Source organism: Podarcis pityusensis, assembly GCF_964106645.2.
Source record: "Podarcis pityusensis genome assembly, chromosome: 14".
Lineage (NCBI taxonomy): Eukaryota > Metazoa > Chordata > Lepidosauria > Squamata > Lacertidae > Podarcis > Podarcis pityusensis.
This window is the reverse complement of record NC_138039.1, coordinates 48982929-49006424: the sequence shown is the minus strand read 5'-3', so window position 1 is coordinate 49006424 and position 23496 is coordinate 48982929. Positions and strand designations below refer to the sequence as shown.

The 23496-nt window shown below is 41.8% G+C and overlaps 1 protein-coding gene across 3 annotated transcripts in view; it reads left to right on the top strand.

The window, feature by feature from the left end:
* The first annotated feature begins 2974 nt into the window (after positions 1-2974).
* USP3 (ubiquitin specific peptidase 3) overlaps positions 2975-23496 on the top strand; it is a 41122-nt gene continuing 20600 nt past the window's right edge. The window contains exons 1-3 of one of the 3 annotated variants that reach the window (XM_080980782.1): positions 2975-3148; positions 18914-18974; positions 19382-19513. In XM_080980782.1, coding sequence (XP_080836908.1) covers positions 3058-3148; positions 18914-18974; positions 19382-19513 — 284 coding nt within the window. In that variant the 5' untranslated portion in view covers positions 2975-3057. Of the gene's footprint in view, positions 3149-18503; positions 18608-18913; positions 18975-19381; positions 19514-23496 lie in introns of those variants that run through there. The other 2 variants (XM_080980780.1, XM_080980781.1) reach the window with 2 other exon arrangements.

Here is a 23496-nt window from a genome sequence, read left to right as displayed (position 1 = left end):
ACTGTATTGGTTCTAAATATACATCACTTTCCCACAAAAAAACTATCCAAGGCAGTTTACTCGGGGGGGGGGGGGTTGTAGCTCAGTGAGAAAACACTTGCTTTGCATGCAAAAGGTCACAGGTTCTCCAGGTAGGTCAGCATAACTGGGTGGGTAGGAAATCCCTGTACAGTGGTACCTCAGGTCCAGAGGTCCTTTCTTAACCTGAAACTGTTCTTAACCTGAAGCACCACTTTAGCTAATGGGGCCTCCAGCTGCCGCCGCGCTGCCGGAGCCCGATTTCTGTTCTCATCCTGAAGCAAAGCTCTTAACCTGAAGCACTATTTCTGGGTTAGTGGAGTCTGTAACCTGAAGCGTATGTAACCTGAAGCGTATGTAACCTGAGGTACCACTGTAATGGAAGGGGAGGCAAGTAGAAGCCTCTTAAGCCTTTTTTTTTTACACAAACTGCCTTGCGCAGTAGGCCAGTTACACTTAGAAGACTGTCCAGTAATGCTGGATCCCTACAGCGCCCTCTGACAAAGATGGATTTTTGGATCCTAAGCAAATATTTAACCAGGGACCCTGAGATAGCATCTAGTATACTTAATTTTCTCCAGGGCAAAACAAACTCCATCAACATTGCTCTCCGCTAATAAACAACCAGCTCTCTGGATCCGAGCAACCGGCATTTCTCTGGCATCCCCTTCTGTAGCATGAGCCAAGTGACTTATGTTCATGGGAGATTTTACACTTCTCCTGCAAATATATGCAAGAACCCAAAGCCAAACTTTATGTAGTTTATTAAGAATGAAGAAGAAAGGAAGATGACACCCTCCTGGTCAGCGTCTACATTGAAGCTCCAAAGTCTGACCCCATGTGAGAGATTTATATAATTTGAACCCTTAGCTGGCTGGCCTAATATCTAAATTCCTCCCACCTGTTAAGCTAGTCCAAAATACAGGGGCCAGCATACTTAATTAACTCTGCAGTTGCACTACTACTGGCAGGCACTCAGCCTCCAGCTGGGCCATGTGGATCTTCCCAAACCCTGCTGCTACTTATTATTAGAGCACAAACAGTACATCAAAACAATAAAGCAAACCAAAAACCGTTGACAGTCCCAAAGAGATTGTACCAATAAGCAATGAGGTTGTTGGCATTCATTTGTCTCAAGAGACAATGAAGCGTGCCTCCAGGGGTGAAGCCAAACCACTGTGTGGGCTCAAACCTCCCTGGGGCTCAAGCCTGGGCAGTGCGTAGGAAGTCCTGGGCTGTCTGGACATCAGTCTCACTGATGTGGTCCAAAGGAAAGCAGAACAATACATTTGGCAGCAGCCTGTCTGCAATAGTTGCTGGAAGGAGGCATATAAGAGGCCATCCATCTGTCTTGGTGACTCCACTCCATGTAGTGTTTACTCCCCAGCCTTTTTTTCTCTCCTGAAAATATCCCAAAAGGCAGCAGCGGTTTCAGATCAGATTTTCCTTCTCCTAGATTGGCAACTTTCCCAGGTTGATGAGTCGCATTTCTCCGTAAGCAATGAGGAAGAATTGTGTAAACCAATTGACCTATCTCCTCTAAATACGAAATTTTCCCGGCATAGGTTTCCCTTACAATTGATTATTTCAAGACTTGATTACTGCAATGAGCTCTATGTGGGGCTTCCCTTGTGCTTGATCTGTAAGCTGCAGTTTGTGCAGAATCACTTCAAAAGAAAACCTTTATAAAGTAATTTTTAGATGGTACTTGACCTCCACTATGCTCAAACAGTGTGGCGTAGTGGTTAGAGTGCTGGATTAGGACCTGGGAGGCCAGAACACAAATCCCTATTCACCCATGAAGCCCACTTGGTGACTTGGGGCTGGTCACTCACTCTCGGCTTAACCTACCTCACCGTGTTGTTGAGAGGGAGAAGTGTGTATGCTAGGTTGACTTCTTTGGAGAAAAGGAGGGATATAAATGTAATAATAAATAAAATCGTAAAGTCATAATTGTCAAGGTTCAAATAATGTGTGTTGTAAAGAAGCACAAGTGGGTGTGAGGCACACTTCACTGGGGACATCATCAACAACAAAAATGTTTGTTTTTGTGCCTTCTGCTCAACCCCTTTCATTGATTTGTTTTAGCTGCTAAGTTATTCTGCTGCTGTTTTCTACTTTTGGTAACTTTAATTAATTGGATTTTACTGCATTTTAAATTGTGATTGTTTTAAGTTGTTTTGTTGTGCATGTGTTTGCGTGTGGGAAGTGTGTTGATAATCATTTTCAGCTACCATTATAAGGCGACCACTAGCAGCAATTGCGGAAATTAATAATAATTTAAAAAGGGAGAAGTCTGATTGCCATGCCTTCATCTCAGGATTAGCGCAAGGCGGCAGGGATGGCAGCGAGGACAACGCGCGTTTCCTGCTCCGTCCCCCTAGCGGCGAAAGGGGGAACAGCAGGAGCTACAGCGTCGCTGGGAAAGCCGAACCAGGCGGTGGGAAGACAAACCCGGAGCCTGGATTCCTGGGCGAAGCGAGTGGTGGGGAAGGAAGGGGCGGGGCCTGAGCGCCGTCAAACTCCCCGAGAGACAAAGCCAAGAGCCGCTCATTTCCGGTTCCCATTCGCGCCACATAAACAACACCAACAAGCCGAGCGGGGAGCTGCTCTACCCGCCCCCCCCCCGCTAAACGCTGCCTTTTTGGGCCGAGGGCTCCTTTCGCCTCGCCTTCCCGTAACTACGATTCCGGAAGCTCCGTGAGGCGGCGGGAGCTCTCGAAGTTGGGGGGTTCGAGTGGTCCTCCGGGACTGGGACTTCGCCGTGAGAAGCGGCAGGAGGAAAGGGCCGCCGCCGCCGCCTGTGAGGAAGACCGCCATGGCGGCCGGGCGGCTCGAGGGCTCCCGGGCGCTGAGGTGCCGGCCTGCGCAGGCGCAGTAGCGGCGCTACCCCGCGCGCGCGAGAGAGAGAGCGAAAAGGCGGAGCGAGCGCTGCTCTCCGGGCCCCGGCCTGCCCCCTCCCCCCCCCGCTCGGTCCCGGCCTGCGCTTCGCCTCGCCCGCCTCACGTCGCGCCCCGGCCCTTCGCCGCCGCCGCCGCCATGGAGTGCCCTCACCTCGGCGCCAGCGTCTGCCTGGCGCCCGACTCGGCCAAGTTCCCTCAGGGCTCGCCCTCCTCGTGGTGCTGCAGCGGTGAGTGGGGGCGGGGGGGGCTGACAGGCACCTTCATCTTCCTCGCTCCCCTCCCCTCCCCCCCAACCCCGCTCTCCTTTGTTCCAGGGACACGTCCAGGCCCTTCGCCCGCCCGGCTTTATTTAAACACCCGTCTCTCGAACTCCCCCCCCCCCGCCCACCGGCAACAAAAAGATCTCTGGGATTTTGCTCTTCTCACGACCCCTCTCTCGAGTCCGTCCTCTTCCTCCCCCCCCCTTATTCCGCTTCACTGTGGCTTGAGGGGCCTTCGCTTTCTCCACTGTCTTTGCCTCCTCTTGCCCCCCGCCCCGCCCTTTCCTGCACCTTACACGCCAGAGCAACAAAGGGGGCAGCACCTGAAGAGGCACCGCGTCTCTTTTCGTCTTGCTTGGGTTTCTTCCTGCCTTAAAGTTGTGGTAACCCTTGACAGGCTCTGCCTCGTGGCCGTTGCCTCACTTTCCCGGTTCTGTGTAAGATTTCCTGTTCCTCTTCTTATCCCCTCCTGGTGAGACTCCGCGTTCAGATTCTGCCCTCCTGATCCCATTAAACCATTTTCTCTGATCTCTCCATATTCTCCCACTGTCTGTTGTGTGCAAACAACAGTGCATCTCCTTTTCGTTATGCATGTACAGTACTAGGCTGCCTCCTTATATAACTTCCCGAAATCCTGAGCTTGCTTCTCATTTCCTTTGTGGCCTTTCTCTCTCTATGGTCCACAGATGCTAGGGCTGGGGGGGGGGGGCAAGGAAAGGATGCCTGCAAGAGGAGCAGGAAGTCTTCGATTTCAGACCCTTTCTCAGCACGGGACCATCCTGGGCCTTTGCTGGAGTTGTTGGAGGGATCACATTTCCTACTCTTTTTAGAAAGATGGATCATTTGCAGCACTCCTACCTCCCAAAGCTCAGGATATGTAGTTTTTGCATTCATCTATCCGTGAATGTTTTTGCAGGCCTCATTTTACTCCTTCCCATTCTGTGGGCTCAGGAATGCTTGGCCTCTACAGTTCTGCCTAGCTTGTCTTACTTTCTTAGAGAGGGAAGTCTAGCAGATGTGATCCTGACCATGTGCTGGCAGGCAAGGCATTGTCCTGGAGAGAGGAGGTGGCCAAGGGGTTCGTTGCCTTCAAATGGGAAAGAATGCAGAAATTTCTTTCTAGCTTCTTTGTTCCAGTGAGAGAGCAGTAGTGAGAAAAACAAAACCCACCAAGGAGGACGCTGAAGAGGCTGTGTTTCTGTTGCGAACTTTGCTGTCTATTCTTCGACCGCAGTAAAGATTGGTTGGTTGGTTGGTTGCTGAAGAGGCTGTTTGTGTTTAATGTGCTCGAAGGTGCCTCTTGTATTTTTGAATTTAGGCCATCCCAGTGAACTGGGCCTCAGTATGCTGGAGGGTGGATATAGTGCAATAAAACATATGGGGAGGGAAAGTTTCAACAGGAAATGCTGGGTAATTTGATTCCTCTGTGTGTACACATGGCCTCAGTCAATATTTACATAATTGAGATGTGTGTTGTGGTGCAAATGTAAGACTTTCCATGTTTGGCCTTTTGTTCATTTCATGGTGGTAATAAACATTGAGACACTTGCTTTACATTTTCAGTACGCTCATGGAAACAGAGTACTGTAAGTTGTGTTCAGCTGTTTCACTTTGAGTTGTTTTCACCTTTCCAGTAGGAAGTAAATCAATAGTAGGGTATTTTACAGTGTTTCAGCTGTGCTCTTGTAACTTCTCTTTTTCTCTAAAATGTCTGAGTTGTACTTGAAAAGCCTCTTTTGAATTTGCAAAACTCAGTCGGAGTTTTGCAGTTCAATGGCTTGTGGATTGCATCTTGTCACTAAAGTGAGGAAACGTTCTAATGTTGTTTTCTGAGGTTTCCTTCTATGGAGGAAAAGCTACATGGCTGCTCTTAAGTGTGGTGTTTGTGTTTGAGAGAGGCTGTTAGCTTGCTTGAATCTCCTGTGCAACTCCATCCTGGAGCTAAGGTGTGGTAGGTGCTACTGCTGCCTTTGGCTAAACCAGTTATATTACTCTGTAAAACATGCAGTGTTAAAGCAGAATTTATTATACTATGTGATGTTGCAGGAGAACTAAAGTGTAAATGAAAGCACTGAAAAAGAAAACAACTTTGAGAAATATGTTTACAAACTTAGTCATAAGGGGCGTATCTATTAGCTCAGGCAAGTAAATCTGTTAGGCAAGATCATTGGCATGAAGTTCCTCTTCCTCAAGGAAGGTCAGAAAGATAACATTACCAAAGGTAATGTAGTAAAAAGTATCAGTGTCAGTATCTTGCAGATTATAAAAGTATACAGTGGTACCTTGGTTTAAGAACAGCTTAGTTTATGAACAACTTGGATTAAGAATGCTGCAAACCCAGAAGTAGGTGTTTTGGTTTGTGAACTTTGCCTTGGAATAACAACATGTTTTGCTTCCTGTTGAGTGTGTTCCATTTGTGAACTGAGTCCCCCGTTGCTATTGGGAAAGCACGCCTTGGTTTAAGAACAGACTTCCGGAATGGATTCAGTTTATAAACCAAGGTACCACTGTACTGTGAGCTGTCCTTAGGGCCTGACAAGCTAGTTGTCTGCATGGAAGTGTTACTTGCCCCTTGCAAATGGCTTCCTGTAAGTCTGATGTTTGTATAAATATCCTGACAATGATTTGGGGGAATTTGCTGCAAAATTGAATTAGTTTGGAAGATGTTACAATTGCACTCCTAAAGAGTACAGTTGAAGTTGCTGTTTTGCTGAGACAGGGCCAGATATATCTTTGTCTATTGTATATGTAAATTAACATAAGTGCACTTACACAAATGCAGGAGTGTTTTACAGGATGCCAGAGTTTTTCCGTACGCTTTGTTTGATAAAGCTCCCCTCTCATTACCACCTTCCCCTCCCTGCAGTCTCAGCCCTCCCATGGTTCTTCCAGTCCATAAAACATCAATCATGCTTGTAACGCTCTAGAAAAGCCAGGAGTTTATGATGTACTGTATTGCAATGTGGATTTCCAATAGACTCCTGTGTGTGTGTGTGTGTGTGTGCGCGTGCGCGCGCACACACACACATATTTATGTGTGGCTGTTACACTCCTTTGGGAATACCCTGTTGAACAGAGTTCAGCAGAGGAGGACGGGAGTTATTTTTCTTTCTATAATATACTATAGACATATAAAGGGAACAAGTGTGGGAACTTTCCCCCTGTCCTTTTGTGTTTTGTATTAGAATTATACAAGATGACAAATAAAATATTCTGGGCTGGTTTGTAAACATTTCTAGTGAAAACATATTTTTCTGCCTATATTGGATGTCATTAACTGGGTATTCTTTCTCTGCTACTGCTGTTCTTATAGTGAGACAGTAATTTTAACCTCTGCTGTTCTTAATTACCGTATTTTTTGCTCTATAAGACTCACTTTTTCCCTCCTAAAAAGTAAGGGGAAATATGTGTGCGTCCTATGGAGTGAATGCAGACTGCACAGCTATCCCAGAAGCCAGAACAGCAAGAGGGATCGCTGCTTTCACTGTGCAGCGATCCCTCTTGCTGTTCTGGCTTCCGAGATTCAGAATATTTTTTTTCTTGTTTTCCTCCTCCAAAAACTAGGTGCGTCTTGTGGTCTGGTGCGTCTTATAGAGCGAAAAATACAGTATTTTTTGCTGTTTCTTTATGGTTGTATTTTACTGCTTTTTAAAGCATTCATTATAATTGCTCTAGTGCTGTTTTTAGATTGTAATGAATTTGTGATTTTATCTTGTTTTAATTCTACTTCATATGACATATAGAGAACTATAATTGAATTGGAAATCTAAATATAGTCAATAAAGTTAATGAGCACAGTTGTGACTACATTCCTTGGCACTGTTTGGTGATGCTGTACTTATTCCTCATTTTTTGTGGTGTTTAGAATAAAGCTTTTGTTTAACCAGAGGCTTCCAAATTATGTCCACTGATGAGACTCGCCATGGGATCCACCTTCTGGCCAGTGTTAGAAACTGAGATATGAAAACTAGAAGCTAAATGGCACCTTAAACCTTAGTTCTAGGTGCAACAATGAAATGAATGTCTAGGTGCGCTTTTTAATAACAAGAATACAAAGCTGAAAATGAATGAACTGCAGCTAAAATATTGTGTTCATTTTTCACAAGGTCCAGTCCTCATCTGAAGACTGCAAAAAAAAACAAAAAACCAAAGCAACAACAACAAACAAAGCCATGCTTCCCCTGCCCACCCCACTAATATTCTTAAGAGGGTCTCTTCTCCAGTCTTCAGAAAGCGGCTGGAATGTCTAGGTGCGCTTTTTAATAACAAGAATACAAAGCTGAAAATGAATGAACTGCAGCTAAAATATTGTGTTCATTTTTCACAAGGTCCAGTCCTCATCTGAAGACTGCAAAAAAAAAAAAAAAAACCAAAGCAACAACAACAAACAAAGCCATGCTTCCCCTGCCCACCCCACTAATATTCTTAAGAGGGTCTCTTCTCCAGTCTTCAGAAAGCGGCTGGAAAAAGGTCCTCCTTTCCATTCTGCAGACAAGCCGTGGATTTTCCCTACACCCCCTTTCCCTCATATAAATATTTTTTTTTGGCACTACAGTTAACACATATTAAAGGCCAATACATCTGATGGTAGAGACACCCACCTTGAGTGTCCAGTTCGCAAACCTAAGACTTAAGTGTCCTACAATGATCCCACTCCAAAATTTGTTTTGATTTTAAGCATCCCTGTGAGAGTCTGAAGTAGATAACACTTTAACATGCGCTACTTAAAACATCATAACTAACTGGCTAGTGTATTTCAAATTAAAAGCACATCATACATTAAAAGTACATTAAACAAGGCAGCTGAAACCTAAACAAAACATACTGAGTTCAAAAGAAAAGTTTTCAGGTCCCCGATCCATGCATATTTTACTTGAGAGGAGGCCCCATTGAACTCAATTGGGATTTACTTCTGAGCAACAGGCAGATCCAGATCAGGATTGAAAACCCTTTCCCCCCATAATGGTGCCCAAATTGCTTCTTTTGTTTCTTATACATTGCATTTTATTGTATTGCAGTTTGAATTCCTTAACATTGTAAAGTACAGTGCATGAGAGTTGCTAAACAGAGAAAAATATTTAAATGGTCCACCAAGATGCTCAGCAGTTTTCAAGTGCACTGTGGATGGGAAGTTAGAAAACCACCGCTCCTGTCTAGATCATTCTCCCTAGTTCTCCTTCCATCTCCCACATGTGTGAAATTCCACCCAAGGTTTAATTTCTCCTGTGCAATTAATTCTGTAGACAAGCCCATTCCTCCAGCAGTTTCAGTGAAAGCTGATGGGTGGGGGAGAGTTTCACAACTCTTGAGGAAAGAGCCAGACAAGGCAGTGAGAGCTTTGCTCCCTGTCCGTTTTCAGTGGTTAAGATAAGATGGGAATGAGATGGAGGGAGGGAGGAAAAAGGCATCTGTACTCCTAGCCTAAGGGCAGCCAATCCAAGGCTTCTGAGAGCGAAACACTGCCTTTCTGTAAGGCCAGCTCTGAGGTGGAACCTATCAACTTACCTGATGCTGCAGCAATCTCTTGGAAGTCTAGCGGGAAGGAATTTCTCCTCCCAAACCCTCAGCAGTGGCAGTTTTAATATGAAATATTAGGTGCTTCCAGAGTTCAGAAACTCGTATTTATGAAATTCCCTGTCGTAAAATGTGTCTAAAACAATGGGAGTTTTGAACACTGCACCCAGTGAGAGGTACATTGGGTGATTGTGCTAATGGCCCACCTCATGGTTTAAGTGAAAATTTGCACCTGAGTCCCGCTCCCCCCCGCCCCGGCACCCAAATTCTAGTCTGAAACTCTCCACTAAGCACTCACTTTTGCCACTTAGGACTTGCTTGTGTTCCCTATTGGAGAGACTTGCAGTTATAGCAGGTAGCCAATGAGAGAAGCTTTGTAATGCTGCTTGATTTGACTAGGGCTGCTGCCAGTGTTCGAAACTCCCATTGTTCTAGGTGCATTTTGCGACAAGGAATTTCATCAGTGTGAGCAGTTTCTGAGCTCTGGGCACAGTACTGCGCCTAAAATTTCAGATTAAAACTGCAGAGTGGAAGGAAAGGAGAACCCTTTTCTGCCTCCCTACTTCCAGCTATTCTCTGAAGACTGGAGAAGAGACCCTCTTAAGAATATTAGAGGGGTGGGCAGGGGAAGGAATAGACCATTTGAAAAATGAACATAATATTTTAGTTACAGTTCATTCATTTTCAACTTTGTATTCTTGTTATTTAAAAAGTGTGCCTAGATATTCCGTTGTTGCGTCCATAACCTAGGTTTAAGGTGCTATTTAGCTCCTAGCTTTCATATCTCATTTTCTAACACTGACTGCTGCAGGGCTCAGCAGCAAGCATCCTTCATGAGTAGCCATTCTAACATATGGTAACCATAACAAAATAAAATGATAGTGGCATTTTTGGAATATGGGCATTTCATTGAGAGTATTTGCTGGATCAGTTTACAGGCAGGCCAACTCAGCTCTAATCTCTTGACTAATAACAATGTCTTCAATTATTATACTGAGTATTTATTATGCTTTTTCAATTACGTTTTTAAAATGGGAATATTTATTGTGTTACCAGCTTGACCCACATGGCTGAAGGTTTTTGGCATAACTGGAAGTTGCCTGGGAGACTTACTCTCATCTAGATGAGAGTAAGAGTGATTCATTCTGGGGCAGCTGCTGAAGAGGGGTTCTTTGTATGCCTTGTTTGTATCGACTCAGTGTATAGATCATAGGGCTGGAAATATATGTTAGATGCCCGGTTGCCATAGCGATTGAAATTTGGTTCTATTGCAGTGCTTGGAAAACTATTCTGTCAGCTTGTGAAAATATTTGCACATGTACCCAGTCTTGGTTATAAATGATACCAGAGGATGACATGTACAGGACTTGTCAGTGCAAGTGGTCATAATTCCTCTGTCACAGCAACTGTCATTTGAAATAAATCATTCTTATTTTTATCTGCTTAACAAAATTTATATACTGCTTGATTATAAACAGAATCTCTAAGTCATTTACATAAACTAAAACAAACAATGAAAGGCAAACTTAAAGTTAAAATGTAATTAAAACCAACTGTTAAACTAAAAGCAGATTTAAAACACATGTCAATTTCTACATGTCAATATATTTTAATACCTTATTTCATCTTGGCTACACAGAGAAGTAGCTCAGTGATACTGTGGAAAGCTCTGATATAGTTTAGGCACAGTTTATCATGTTACAGCCAAACCATGGTTTGGTATCCCTACTTAGGTGCTCCTCTCACATGCTCAGATTTCCTCTGATTTGAGTAGCTTTCTGTTTGCTGTGATAGCTGAATTGGGAAAACTAAGGTTTCTATAAATGGCAGCTTGTCTCCAAACAAGAACTAGAAAGTAGTTTGAAGTTGAATTTGAGGTTATTCTTTCATTCAGTCTGGTCATTAGCATAAAATTGCGGTTGAAGGTTTCCTGTAAGGAGTGTGCAGTATGAAAAGGCAGAACAAGCCACAGCTAAATGTCAGACCTATACCTTTGCTTCCCTCGTAGCTGGCCCAATTTTATTAGCAGTTTTTTTTTATTATGATGCTTGGCATGCCTTCTTTATTGTTTATTTTAAATGTATGTGATTTTTATTGTATTGAGTTGTAAGTAATTCTTTTCAAAAATGAGACCCTTAAAGTAATTCAGTGATACTGGAAAATGATCATCAGGCCATAGGTGTGTGCAGGTAAGGATTGTTGCATCAGTGAAATGCTGCTTCATCCTCCTTGTGTTTTGATTTGGCATTCATGCTGCTTTTTAAAACAATTTATTTATTAAATTTTCCAATATACATTTTCCACCTTTAAATATACAACAGTACATCCAATGACTTCCCATTTTCTCTTTGTTTTTCCTTGTACTTCCAAAAGTAACTGCATATTCTATTTCCTCTATCTAGTTTTCCCCTTTCCATTATATCTTAATCTACATTATACTGTTGAATTTACAATAATCCTGCTAGCATTTTCACTTGCTTACAATTGTTTTCCAAATATTCCACAAATAATTTCCATTCCCCTTTATACATACATTCTTATTGTTCTCTTACCTTGCTGGCTAGGCCTGCTAGCTCTGCATAGTCCATCATTTTCAGTTGCCATTCCTCCTTCTTTGGAACCTCTCCCACCTTCCATTTCTGAGCTAACAAAATCTGAGCTGCTGTCTTTGCATCCATAAATAGCTTTTTCTATCCCCTGGGTACTTCTGTCTGTACCATACCCAAAATAAATGCTTCTGGTTTGTTTGTTTTTTGGAATATTCTTGTAAACCATTTTTTTCATTTCATTATAAATCCTTTCCAAAGCATCATTAACTATTCGAATGACCACCCATATATGATAAAACGTTCCTTCTGCTTCTTGACATTTCCAACAGATGCCTGTTTCACTTTTAAACATCTTTGCCAATTTACTTGGAGTTAGGTACCATCTATAAATCATTTTCATATAATTTTCCTTCAATGTGCAACATGCAGTAAATTTTAAATCCATCTTCCATGTGGCAATCATGCTTCAAGGTAGATTAGGGAGGGGTTTGTGGCCACAGTCCAAGTGTGTACTTTCCTCCTCCTCGCTCATAAGTGCAAAAACAACTTTCTGTGTTCTCGCTCAGCCAGTGCTGATATCATCTTGATTACTGAATGGAAACCAGGCCTCATCTGGGTATTTGCATAACTTAAGGGGTATGACATTGGGTTTCATGCTAGGGTGGAGTAGAAGAAAAACAACTTTTAACGAAGCACTTAAAACAGAACAATAAAGAATACATTAATAAGGTATCTTTATTTTTCTGTCTCTCATTGATTCTGTTATATACATTTTCATGATTACTTCAGAATTTCTGTTACCTGGAAATGCAGGCATGTTTGGTTCCCTGTGTCAACAGATCTTGTTAGTCTCTACGGCTACAGAAGATAGTCTTGTTTGCTCTTAGTAGACAGGCTAGGTTTGATGAAAAGGGAACTATATCATATACATGAATTAGTAATGTTTATATGTAATAGACTTGAAACTTGGCTGCCATCCGCCTATCTGCGTAGTTGTTTCTCGGGTATTGGCTTAGCTGCTGTGGCTCGCTGCTTAGGGTGACTGTGTCAGCAGTAGAATGTGGAATTTTTCCTGGAGGGATAAGTAACCTTGAAGGCACAGAGTAAAGGGAAAAAGCGACCACTAAGAGAGAAGTGCCAGAGGAAGAAAGTATCTTGCTCATGGGCAAGGAGTTGGATTGCAGGAAGGGACTTGTGAAGTTGAAAGCCAAGAGTGCAGTGAGGTCAGTGGTCAGAGTTGGAGGACAAGCAAAATTCAATCATTTAAACTAGCCAGTTGTTGCTTTAGTGCAGGTCTTTTAGTTGTCTAAGAAAATGACTAATAAGTTCTTGGAGAGTGGTGAGTTGCCTTTAGAAGTGTATTGTTTAAAGCTACCTTGGGCATTATATCTTCAGTCTCTTGACTCAGCTGTTCTCTAAAGCCCATTTCCTGTTTGTCTGCTGTTTCATCCTAACTTGACTTTTCTCTTTTCTCATCTGTGAGTATGGAAGCTACAGATAACTTCTTACTCACCTTCAACCCTCTTTGTAGCAGCCTGGGTTTGAATATGATATCTGACAGGTGGTACCCAGTACATATGGGACACGGGTGGCGCTGTGGTCTAAACCACAGAGCCTAGGGTTTGCCGATCAGAAGGTTGGTGGTTCGATTCCCATCGACGGGGTGAGCTCCCGTTGCTTGGTCCCTGCTCCTGCCAACCTAGCAGTTCAAAAGTACATTAAAGTGCAAGTAGATAAATAGGTACCGGGAAGGTAAACGGCATTTCCGTGCGCTGCTCTGGTTCACCAGAAGTGGCTTAGTCATGCTGGCCACATGACCCGAAAGCTGCCGGTGGACAAATGCCAGCTCCCTTGGCCAGTAAAGCGAGGTGAGCGCCGCAATCCCAGAGTCGTCTGCGACTGGACCTAACGGTCGGGGTTCCTTTACCTTTACCCAGTACATAGACAAAAACTGAGAAGTTCTTGGTTCGAAAGTCATTGCAGCTGACTAAAAAATGATAGGTGATCTTTGGCAAGCCACTGTGCCATTGCTTCAGCCCCATCTCCCTGCAACATACACATAATAGTGTCTACTCTACAGGGTTACTGGAATGGTTACTGGAATAACATGTAAAGTGGTTTGAACATTTTGCTTTTATAAATTGGTTTATATGCCCCCAAAGTAGCTTGCAACAAAACCAGCTGAGACACAATCAAACAAATGCATTCAAGAAGCAGACTAAAATGGTCAAAAACTTAAGAGCAAATGAAAAGCTAAGCAGAATAAAAAGATCTCAACAGCTCACCTAAAGCTTAGAAAGGAGGGAGCCAACTGAGGGGCAGACTAAATGTTTATAGGGTGAAATATTTTGCTCTTTAAAAATAGAGCAGTTAATTCTTTGCAGGGAATGGCTGTGCCCATTGTGTAAATAAGGAACAAGCATTGCAAACTCACTTCAAGTTACAAAGTTGTAAACAACACTATTCTCCCTTTTCTGTTATGCAATGGCAAATATAGTTTCCACATTCCCAAATTAACAGGATGTTGAAGAAAAGAGACATATGACTCATTTCAGACGGCCTTATGGCATCTCAGATTCTTTTTGGCCAAATCCTTCCTATATGAATGTCTTTCATAATACTTGAGGCCATTCTAAAAATACAGCTGGGTAAAACTGTAGGTAATTGCTGCTGTAGACACTTTAGCTAAAACTTGCAGAACAGTTCTGTTTATTTCTCTTTAATGTGAGCTGTATAAAGACTCCCCTTTTCACACAAAGAAGAGCTTTGATTTTGTAAAATTGGTTTGATATTTTCAACATCTAGATAGATACTAAGTTCAGTTTACAGGCATAAGTATATTACTTTGCCCCTGAAGGCTTCTCTGTACCTAGAAGCTGGAGTACTAAGCAGCCAAGCAACTCTGAACAATGGTTTACCTGAATTTTCAGAATTCAGGCATCATGCTTGGGTTTTAAGCTCTAATTAGTGCAAACTATGGTTTGGTTGTATGTCTGTGTTGCACCAGCATCTCACCACAGTTATGAAGGCTTATTTTTCAGGAACTATAGTTGTATGCCATCAAATACACTAATTGGGCTGTCAGTGTTTGGAGAGAGTGGCTGCATTTTGTAGCTTGCATGGAACTGAACCTAAGATTTCATGGGCATATTTCTTAAAATCTCTCTATTCTAGCATAGAATGTAATTGTGATGATAGTGTGCCCCCAAAATGCAATGTTTTAGCTGTTATGCCTGGGCTTTGAGGAGTTCTTTGACTCCTTAGGATGTTGGAGGCTGGAGATACAAGAATAAAGAGAATCTAATTCAGCACCATCCTCTTGTCGGGAGGCCTCGCTTATCTTGTTAATTGCACAGTGAAAGCCTTCCATGGATCATCCAGCCTCTGCTTGTGACCAGCACCTGTTTGCTCCCAGGGGAAAAACTTGTGAACGAGTTACTGGATTGCAAGTGAGCTGGGACTGAGCAAAAATCTTTGACAGAGTTTCTTGTGGCTCTTGTGATTGGAGGGGGCGGAGAGAGAGAGGGAGAGTGCAAATGCAAATAGCTTGCTCCACAGGGCAGGTTCACATGCTCATCATTGGGGGGGGGGGGTGATGTAAGGGATCCCATCCCCTTGCTCTCTTTCTGAAAAGAACTTCTAATTACTTTCAATGACTATCAAGTTTAGAGGACTCTCTCACTGCTTGTAGGTAAGTCTTTCAGTGCCGTATGAGTTTTGGATTAGTGTCTCATCTTGGAAGTCAGACAAGGGAAATAGCTAAGCAATTTGCTACTATGATTAGCACAATCATCTCTGATGATTTAGTTTAGTGCAAAAGGTAGCCTGTGTGGATTTTGTTTTCTTGTTTTCTGTGGAAAGCTATGTTTGGGGGTGGGAGATGTATGGCAGAATCCTAATAAATTAAAAAGTTGGTTATTCCTATTGGGTAATCAGAAAGAATAAAAACCTCACTCCAAATAAGTACTGTATTTAGCTAATTAATCTCTTTAAGCCAGGGATGAATCTTGGGCACAGAAGGATGAAATTATTATAATAATAAACTACTATTACTATTACCAACATTACAAAATTCCAATAGTTTTCTATTCAGCCTCCACCAATACTTTATCAAGCCCTGACCAAGCCTTTACCTATGTCTTGAAGGTGCAAGATCCCTCAGTTAGCAGAACCATATGCTGCAAAGTTTTGCTGAGATGTACCATTTCAAATTACAAGTAAGAATAGCATGTTTGAACACTCTTTCATATAAAAATCATTTTGCATATATAAAACATGCAAGCTCGGGACACAATTGCTTTTTTAAATTCTGTTGTAATGGAGCAATTGAGACAAGTTTTTCCTATTGTCTGGGGATAGGCAATAGCTCAGTGGTAGAGCATCTGCTTTGCATGCAGAAGGTTCTTGGTTCAATCCTTGGCACCTCCAGATAGGACTGGCAGAAATCCTTATCTGGAATTCGGGAGAGCTACTGCCAGATTCGGCTTTTGCAGTGTCAGGGAAAATCAGTGGGCTTGTTTGGGTGAAGACTGTAGCACCTTTAATGAAATAGACCCACTGCAGTGTTCACCGATAAGCTTTGGCCACAAAGAAGATGCCAGACTCACTAAAGAAGGGACTTGATGAAATTGTCCAGATTAGTAATTTTATCAAATCTCAAGCTTAGAATCCTAGGATCTTCTCAAAATTGCGTGAAGAAATGGGAAGCCAACATAAGCAGTTACTTTTACATACAGGAGTGCATTGGCTGTCGGGGGGCGGGATATTGAAGCAATTCTTTATGTGATGAAGTACGACTTTCTTTGACAGATTCAAATTTCCATGTGATCAGTTGAGCAACTTTGCATGGTTTTGTATGCTAGCCTACTTAGCAGACATTTTCACATACTTGGAACAATCTCAACAGAAACCTTCAAAGTCGTCATGTGAATATTTTTTTATGTTGAAGATAAAATTGAGGCAGTGATTTTAAAAATTACAGTTATGGGCAAGCTGATTAGAAGGTGGTAGCCTCACTAACATCCTAACACTAGAGACATTTCTAGAGGCCAGTGACGAAGAATTGATACCGAAAGTAAAACATTACATCACTGAGCACCTGCGTGATTTAGTGACTAGCTTCAGCAATTACGTGCACCAAATCTGGATTACTGCATGAAATCCTGAAAACTTGTGGATAAGGAATCCTTTTGAAGGGTGATGTACAACTAACAACTCTTATCTGCGGAAGAGCAAGATGCACTTGTTGACATGACTTGTGATGGTTCATTGAAATCATTTTTCAAAGAATGTAGACTTGACCAATTTTGGGTGAAGGTTTTTGCTGATTATAAGGTGTTAGGTGGAAAAGCTTGCTTTCAGGCATCTAGTTCCCTTTTGTTCCACATATCTTCGTGAACAAACATTTTCATTGTTTTGTTTTATGAAGAACAAGCATAGAAATCGGCTTGATGTTGAACCAGATTTGAGAATAAAATTGGAAATACAGAACCAGATGTTGAAGGAATTATTTGGGACAAAAAGAGGCATGATTTCTCCCATCACATTTAGGTTTAGTATTTTTAACATTTTGTCGGGAGGCATCTCTCTCTCAACAACAGCAAGAAGAAGAAGAATGGTTTAGAAGCTCCTAGAAATGTCAGAATTTGTTCACATGTACTAAACATTGATAAAATCAAATTTGTCTCTCCCCAACTAAATATTTGCCATTTTTGTGTGGAAATATCACAAATTTATGGTCTTTTTAGCATACTTAAAATCTTTGCTTATTGGGAGCTACCCCACATATTCTTTAAAAAATTGCTTTGCACAGGCAGCTACCATAGAGTTATCAAAAGTTTCAAAAGTCTCTGGCTTAGCTTTTGAAAAATAGGGGATCCTCAATAATTAGCTAATTGGAAACCACTGTTTTATCTGTGAAGGAAGTCGCTGACGTTTTCCTCATACTCAAAATTAGTAATTGTAATTTGTGATTTCAGAATCTCAAGTGATGGCCACTGTATTGCGGCCCTCATGGATTGGCTTTGGAGTTAAATTGGAGATTGTGACTAGTGCAAAATGAGCTGTTTCTTCCTTTCTAATGTACTTAGTACATCAGGAAAGTGAGTGACTCAGATCTTCAAATCAATCAAAGCAGGAGTGGAAAATCCTTACTGACTACCCACTAATCCTTATCCCAATCACTGCAGAACAGACTGCCCTCTTTAGAAATGTATGGCATCCGATCTTTACCATATGGTTTGCTTACTTTGGTTTCTGATTTCTTTCCAATAAATTGGAAGTTGGTTCTAATCACACTTATAAGTGGAGTGCATCATGCCAACTGCACCTCAGTGCTTCACATAACAGGATTTTATAATAAACAAATGAAAGCATTCCATTTTTTTAGTTTGGTTCTGGTTCAGTTGCTGATTGTAGATGTTCCAGTTTGGTTCTGGTTCAGACCAGTAAAGATTTAGTATCCAGTTTAACTAGTGTTCGAAATCTCCCAGGTGCATTTGTGACTTGCATGGGTCCAATTGTGACCACGTGGAGATCTCTGGATGCCAGGTTGGTGACTGACATCTCCATCTGGCTGACCCCTCCAGCTTTCTTAAGTAGGTAAGCAGAATAGCTTACTTATTGCATTTATATCCCACCTTTATCTCCAAGGAGCACATGATTCATCCCCTCCTCAGTTACCCTGTGAGGCAGGTTAAGAGGCTGTGACTGACTGGTCACTGGTCACCCAGTGAGCTTCATGACTCTGGGTATTTGAACCCTGGTCTCCCAGGTCCTGGTCCAACAGTTTAACCACTACACCACACTGGCTTCCTAGAGTACAGTCGTACCTTGGTTGTCGCACGCCTTGGTACTCGGACGTTTTGGCTTCCGAACTGAATGTTCCTGTTTGCGAACGTTCTTTGGAATGGAACCCGAATGTCCGATGGGGCTTCAAGCCACGCTTTCTGAACGTTTTGGAAGTTGAATGGACTTCCAGAACAGATTCCGTCTGACTTCCGAGGTATGACTGTACTTATGGGGTAAATAAATATGGGGAAAGCAAAATGCCACTTAGAGAAAAGGATCTGAAATATTTTCCTTGAAGCTTGATTTTTAAAAAATTCTGGATTGTTTTATTTGATGTTTTAATGTATACACTGCTTTGAGATTTTTTATTTAAAATATAAAGCTGTATACAGATGATGATGATATAAATTTCACTGCAAAAAAAATGGCACCTAGACATTCTGTTGTGGCAATTGTAACCATTTAAGGCGCCATTTGGTGATTAGCTTTATATACCTGAGTTTCTAACACATATAAAGTACAGTAGATCAGTTCAGGATCATGTCAGAAAACAAGTGTTCATATTATGATGCAGGTAAGTAAAATGTAGAACATATGATTGTGAGAAATATACTGATGGAAAATATATGTTTACATTTTAAAATAACCCACCCATTCTCCAACTCTCATATACTGTCCACCTTTATTCTGTCAACTTCCTTCTCTATAGTTTACAGGAGTTACCTACTACCAATCAGTTGATGTTGTATAAACATCATTGTGAGAAGTGTTGTATTTCATATTTCTGAAAAAGAGATATTTGTAACTCAAAAAACTGGCTTATGTGACCGCACCACACAGTCTGTTTAACTCAACTTCTCTATTTTTTCATGCTTAACAGTGTGCCGATCTAATAAAAGTCCTTGGATCTGCCTGACTTGTTCAAGTGTCCATTGTGGAAGGTGGGTATAGCTACATTTGACCCATCCTGAAAGTGTATTTAGGTAAAACATGTTTTAGAATGAGAAGACTTAGAGTGTTTCTCTTCAGTTAAAATGACAGGTAATCTGGGCAGTATTTTTTTCAAAAGTCTCTTATCTGAGAGTTTCTGATGTTTTTTATTGGACTGAAACCATAAAAAGGCTGTTAAAAATGTACAAAGGTGAATGTATGCTTATTCTGTTGGAAGACTTCCAAAACCTACTGGGTATCAGCACTTAAAATGTGCCAAGTAATTTAACAATCAACAGCCCAACCTAGTTGATACTGCTGCAGTTGTTCATACAGTATGCTTGTTTGAGATGCGCTAGGCATTATCTTGGAAAAGGAGGCTCTTGAGAACTTGCTATCTTTCCCCTCTTCCTTTCAGATATGTGAATGGGCATGCAAAGAAACATTATGAAGAGGCCCAAGTTTCATTAGCTAATCACAAGAAAACAGAAAAGCAAGAGAAGATTCAACACACAGTGTGCATGGATTGCAGTAGTTACAGTACATACTGGTAAGGTTTTTTTAAGGCATATCATCAGTTAGTAGTTGTAGTTTATATTTTATGCTTTATGCCTGTTGAGAGTGCTTCACGTCAACCTTGGCAATACCTTCAACAGTCCTACGAGATAGGCCAGAATTATCCCAATATAGCAGCTGGTAGGTGTACACTGAGATGGTGGTTTATCTCAGGCCCTGTGGTGGTAAGAACTGAACTTGGGACTTCCTAGCTTACAACTGATTTTCTTAACCACTACGCTATACAAGCTGAACAGTTTCCTTGTTTTTTATTTCTATGTTCATCCCATCTTATCTTGAGGGTTTGGGGTAAATAATGAAAGCAGCAACCTTCACCTGTATGGAATAACCTTTTGCCCAGTTCATTTCAATTTTCTCACCCTTTTGCAGAAGAGATATATAAAGCCAAAGGCCAACTGAAAGAAGGAATTTTTTTGCAAACCACTGTAGAGTTAATTTAAGAAATAATTCAAGGAGAAACACTACCTCAGTTCAAACCGGTGTTTGAATCAAGGTTTGCAATTTTGTCTTGAAGGACAAAACCCAGAAATCTGAGGCGAGGGAGCATCCTCATTGGAGGCGTCTTCTAGACTTGTAAATCAGCATTATGAATGTGTGAGGAGAGCCAATGTCTTGTTCCAATCTCAATCAGGTCTTTGTCAAGTTTGGTTTGAGGTCTGTCTCTTACATGAGTGCATGTATGCTTGCATACATAGCTGTCCTGAATCTTCACATGTCCAAATTTTATGGCAGTGTGATTGCTATCCAAACTGCCCCCCTGTTTTTGGTGAAAGCCTAATTTGCATAGGATTGGTGTGGTTCTTGGACTGCTTCCACTCTTTGGGTAATGTGTATATCTTCCTTACATGGTGGGGGGCAGATTGTGTAGTTATGGGTCATGCTGATAGCAGTCAACCCTTTGTGGGTATGACAGTGTTGCCAACATGCTATATATAGCAGCATTCTTGGGCCTTTTCCTCTCATGTTGTCAGTGAGATGTTATAAGCCTGACTTGTGAGTTAAAAGCAGCTGTCCTCTTCCCATCCCACTCGCCTCCCTTGAGGCTACCTATGCCCCACTTAGTAAGCTAAACATACCCAGTTAACTCCGTCTGTCTTCATTCATATGGCTTGCTTTGTAAACTTCAGGGAAGTATTATACTGGATTAAAATACCACATATCTGTTTAACTATAGCCATTAGAAGCCAACCAAAACAGAAAGGATACCATGCCTTGAAACCATGTTTGGCCTCAGAATTTGAGGAAAATATACAATGAAAGAAGTTCACAGCTGTACAGCAGCCATAGAGAATGTCTCTTGATGACACAGCAAAAATGCAACTTTAATGTTCCAGCTCTCTGAAAAGTACAGTTTAATCTCACTTATCCAGCTCATTATGCATTCCAGCCTAACTTTTGGTCCTAAACAAATTGGTGTGTGGAGGTGTTGAAACTAATCCTTATTGCCAGGGTGGCGGCGGCCAGCAAGATGAGCATTTCAGTAATGTTTCTTTGTTTTTAGAATTCCAGATAGGTCTTTAAAGGGGATTTTGAACCTTGTATTTAGTAGCTGATTTGTCGTACTTTCATCTGCTCTTGTTTGATTTGCAGTCATTTCTTGACTTTTTCAAGGGCTTCCAACACACAGTGCAATTGTGGTTGTTCCCCTTCCAGCAGAAACAGTGTGCAGAGGTGTTGGGCCCTTCCTATATTTAATCACTCTTTCTGCTGTGAAGCTAAGGCTATGTACTTGGTAGTGTTATAATCACAGAGAAACCAGCAGTGTAAGCAGAAACAAAAGCAGAATTGCAGTTAGCAGGTTAGTCATAGCTGCACTGTACCAAAACTCAATAAATAGCAGGAATATAGATCGCGGATGTAGTATTATTTCTAATCCCATTATCTCACTAAAATAGATAATGCTTAGCTCCAATGTTGAGAAAATATTGTATTGAGATATGTAAAGTTTTGTACTTTAAATATGCGATCCATTAGAATTTGAGCTACAAAACAATATAACCTTTTTTTAAAAGCAAAAGCAATCAAGTTTCTTGTGGTACCTTCAAGACTAGCAGATTTATTCTGACATAAGCTTCCATAGGCTAGAGTTACACCATCAGATTCTTATCCTGCCTTACAGAAATGTATACTCATGGTAGTGGTGGCCGGGAGTGGATGTGGAATTGGAAGCAAAGATAACTGATTTCCACCTCCACCTCCGTCTACTATATGTGTAACTGAGGGTAACACTGAATGCATCTGATGCAACGGTATTAATCCATGAAAGTTTATGCAGTAAAAATTTGTTAGTCTTTTAAGGTACCATATAGCTGCCTGGCTGTTTTTGCTGCAAGAGATTAACATGGCCTCCACTCTGGCTTTTTTATTATTATTTAAGGAATGGAAAACTGCAGAAGCAGAAGTAAATTTTTGTGGTCATATTAGATTGAATTTTGCAGATAACAAATGTTGCCAATTGATGCTTAATTCCACAAAACATGTAATCATGATTCATGCAGGTAGTGAGATCTCATAAGGGGCATTATAGGGTAAGGATGGATATAAGCTAATACTGCAGGGAAGGAACAAGCAGAAAGTGATATCAGATACTGGAATGTTTCCTTGAATTCGTGTTGAGAACCTTTTCCATTTTAAAAATATACCTATTATATTTTAAAAAATCTGTTTCTGCACCCACAAATGCTGGATGCCTCCCTTTTTATAATGAAAAAGTCTCTTAAGTGACTGAAGTACTCTGTTGTAAAGAAATTGGTTGAAGTGGCAGCATACTGAGCAGCACATGCCATTGTGTTTAGTACTGCCAACTCTGGGTGTCGCCTGTAGGGCAGGCCTGCTACATGGTGCTGAGAGTCAGTACTGATTGTTCACGACTGCACCTCTTGCTTAGGAATGTGACAGATACAGAGGGTTTTTTGCACTCTTGAGCTGCTGAAGTGTAGGAGTAGTCCAGGGGTGGGAAACATTTTCTGGCCAGGAGGGCCAGTTCTTTATCTCCCCTAATCCTGGTGGGCCAAAGTTGACAGGTGAGTGATGCTTCCCTTTGAAGCCCTGATTGTGAGAGTGCAGCTTCAAACATTTTCTTCTTCAAAAAGGCTGCTGCTTGTCCACTGTGAGAACAGAATGCTGGACTGGTGGGGACATTGGCCTATTCCAGAAGGCTTTTCTTATGTTCTTAAGTTATGTAAACCTGCAGCCAAGTGGCTCTATGAAGCAGTTTCCCCTCCTGTAAAGATCTCTCTAGTGATGCGTAAAGGTGGGGAGAGAGACAACTTCAGAAAGCAGTTTGGCAAGCCACTTTAAGACAGTCACTGCTGTCTGAGCAAATAGGAGCAGAAGAGCTGTCTTAAAGCCTTTGGAAAAGCCTCATTGAAGTAGCTCCTGCGGGCTGATAGGCAGGATTAAATCCTGCTGGTTTGGCTGCAGGATCTTGTTCCCTGCTGGAAACAGGATCAAACAGCGAGTGTTCGAAACTTCATTGTTCTAGGTGCATTTTGCAACAGGGAATTTAATTAGTGTGAGCAGTTTCTGAGCTCTGGGCGCAGTACTGTGCCTAAAATTTCAGATTAAAATTGCAGAGTAGAAGGAAAGGAGGACCTTTTTCTGCCTCCCCACTTCCAGCTACTTTCTGAAGAGACCCTCTTAAGTATATTAGGGGGTGGGTGGGCAGGGGAAGGAATAGACCATTTGAAAAATTAACATAATATTTTAGTTGCAGTTCGTTCATTTTCAACTTCGTATTCTTGTTATTTAAAAAGTGTGCCTAGACATTCCATTGTTGCGCCCATAACATAGGCTTAAGGTGCTGTTTAGCTCCTAGCTTTCATATCTCAGTTTCTAACACTGCACACAGCCAGTGTAGGATTAAACCCTATCCTCTCTCTCATCCACTGACATTATCAGTGATGTCCTCTGATAGGCAGGGATGTGTGGTTTGAGGAAAATGTCATTGAGGACCAA